This window comes from Saccoglossus kowalevskii, chromosome 8, assembly GCF_978046115.1.
Source record: "Saccoglossus kowalevskii chromosome 8, keSacKowa6.1, whole genome shotgun sequence".
In the NCBI taxonomy this organism is placed as follows: Eukaryota; Metazoa; Hemichordata; class Enteropneusta; family Harrimaniidae; genus Saccoglossus; species Saccoglossus kowalevskii.
This window is the reverse complement of record NC_140648.1, coordinates 29,305,979-29,308,168: the sequence shown is the minus strand read 5'-3', so window position 1 is coordinate 29,308,168 and position 2,190 is coordinate 29,305,979. Positions and strand designations below refer to the sequence as shown.

The 2,190-nt window shown below is 40.7% G+C and overlaps 1 protein-coding gene across 1 annotated transcript; it reads left to right on the top strand.

The window, feature by feature from the left end:
• The first annotated feature begins 670 nt into the window (after positions 1–670).
• On the top strand, positions 671–1,750 carry LOC102804010 (somatostatin receptor type 3-like). The gene has a single exon (XM_006817627.2). It carries the CDS (start codon positions 671–673, stop codon positions 1,748–1,750), a length of 1,080 nt encoding a protein of 359 aa, XP_006817690.2.
• Positions 1,751–2,190: the final 440 nt, after the last annotated feature.

Sequence of the window (2,190 nt, the reverse complement as noted above, 5' to 3'; positions counted from 1 at the left end):
ATAAAAATTCGAGAGGTTTTTTCAGTCGCTGCCAATTGCCACAAGGTCTATGGGTAACAGATATGCTGCACAGAAATGGAACTGCCGTCGACGACTACCTCATAAGAACGTAAAACAGTATTTATATATATATTCAAGACCAAACCACGTTAAAGTAGTGCTGCGTATGGTATCATTATTTTAGTATTCCTACCTTTGTGAAGATATCCGAGCTCAGGTAATGTAATACGAATTGATTCACAACTTGGTGCGCAAAATTGGCTTTAATTCTAGTGGCAACTTAAGATTATATTGTCGCTACTATTTATCGGCAATCCCCGTGTTATTTTAGTAAATTTTTACTCATACCAGCGCTATAACTATTGATCAGCAATTCCTGTTATATTCGTAGTTGTGACTCCTAGCAACACTACTATTCATCAACAATCCCGGTTATATTCATAGTGGTGACTTCTACCATCGATACTATTAAACTGCAATCTTCGCGTTATATATTTGTATTGACGACTCCTACTAGTGCTGCTGTTTATTGTTCATCCCCGTGTTATATTCGTCGTGACAATCAAAAGATGTTATAGATGGTATATACCAGACAACTGTGACATAATTAGCGTCAATCGGCCCGGGGAATATCTACTCGCACGTTACAAGTATGATCGTAGGCGACAATATGTCGGATGTATCGGAGTATTACAACCACAGTAACTCTTACAGTTATCCATGTTTCGACATTATAATCCCGTCTGTTTACGGAATAATAACTCTGGCCGGTGGAATGGGTAATGGCATGGTATTAATGGTATTGTTGCGAAACATTAGGTCACACAGCATCCCCGACGTTTACATCAGTAACCTGGCCATTGCAGATCTGCTGACTGTCTTGACATTGCCGTTATTTTCATACACGTATGCAACGGGTTCGTGGATTTTCGGTCTCGAGATGTGCAAGATAATGTACGGACTCGACAGCATGTATCAGTTTACAGGAATCATGATTTTGACCGTTATGAGCATCGACCGATATGTGGCCATAGCCAGTCCGGTTCGTAGTAAACGCTACCGTACCGCCTGTAAAGCTCGCTGCATAAGTGTATGTGTGTGGTTCGCGTCATTCCTATGTAGCTCCCCACTGTGGTTTTATGCTACGTTATACGTGGAACCGAGTGGCGTACTAACTTGTCAAATTATGTGGCCGAATCCACAAAAAAACGCTTTTGTGTTTTTGATATTTGGATTTGTTGCCGGATTTCTAGTGCCTCTCATTGCTATCTTTTTTAGTTATTTGGCGTTATTGATGACATACTCTAAACATCGTACGTGGCGTAAAGGCATCACGGGGCAGAGAATGGCGTCAATGCGTCGTGGATCAAGACGTATTGCTATTCTGATCATAACTATAGTAATTGGTTTTGTTGTTTGCTGGCTGCCGTTTTACGTACTGAACTTCATAACAATATATTTACCGGACACGGACAAAGGTTCTGGCAGTTTAGACTATACCTTGCTCGTTGCATACGTTGTCAGTGTATGCCTATGCTACTTCAACAGTTGCCTGAACCCGGTCATTTATTCATTTGTCGGTTCGTCATTTCGAACGCGGCTAAGTAAGGCTGTACACTGTCGACTTCCTCGTCAGAAAGAGACGTGCTTCACTCGGTCTCAGCAGAGTTACAGGAGTACCCACGTACGCATTGTGTCAACGCGCAATTCTCGTTCTACGAATTCATCAGTTGTACTATCATATCGGTGACTGCTTGTATTATAATAACATAATAGCGGAGCTACGAAGACAATAAACCATTGTATATAAGACTGATTGCTTATTTATGTACGATTCCATCATTCAATTTTCAAGAGGTGTTAATCAATGTCACTTGTCTGATGTAGACCCTGGGTTTCAAACGGAAACAATTTGATTACGACTCCGAATCCTACACGGCGAGTACCACACGTGGAGCACAATGTGCTCACTTTTTTGAAACACTTGACATCATTTCACGTATATATACCATAGAGTTCATTTATCCTTCTCTTACTTATTTGACTATGTAGTGTGGTGTAGTTGTCAGTTGTTGTTGTCGTCGTCGTTGTTGTTGTTGTTGTTGTTTTTGTTTTGTCGATTGTTTTCAGTTTGTTTTCTGCTCATATATGGGACTTTTGTACTAAAAACTACAGTTGGGTGTGCCATTG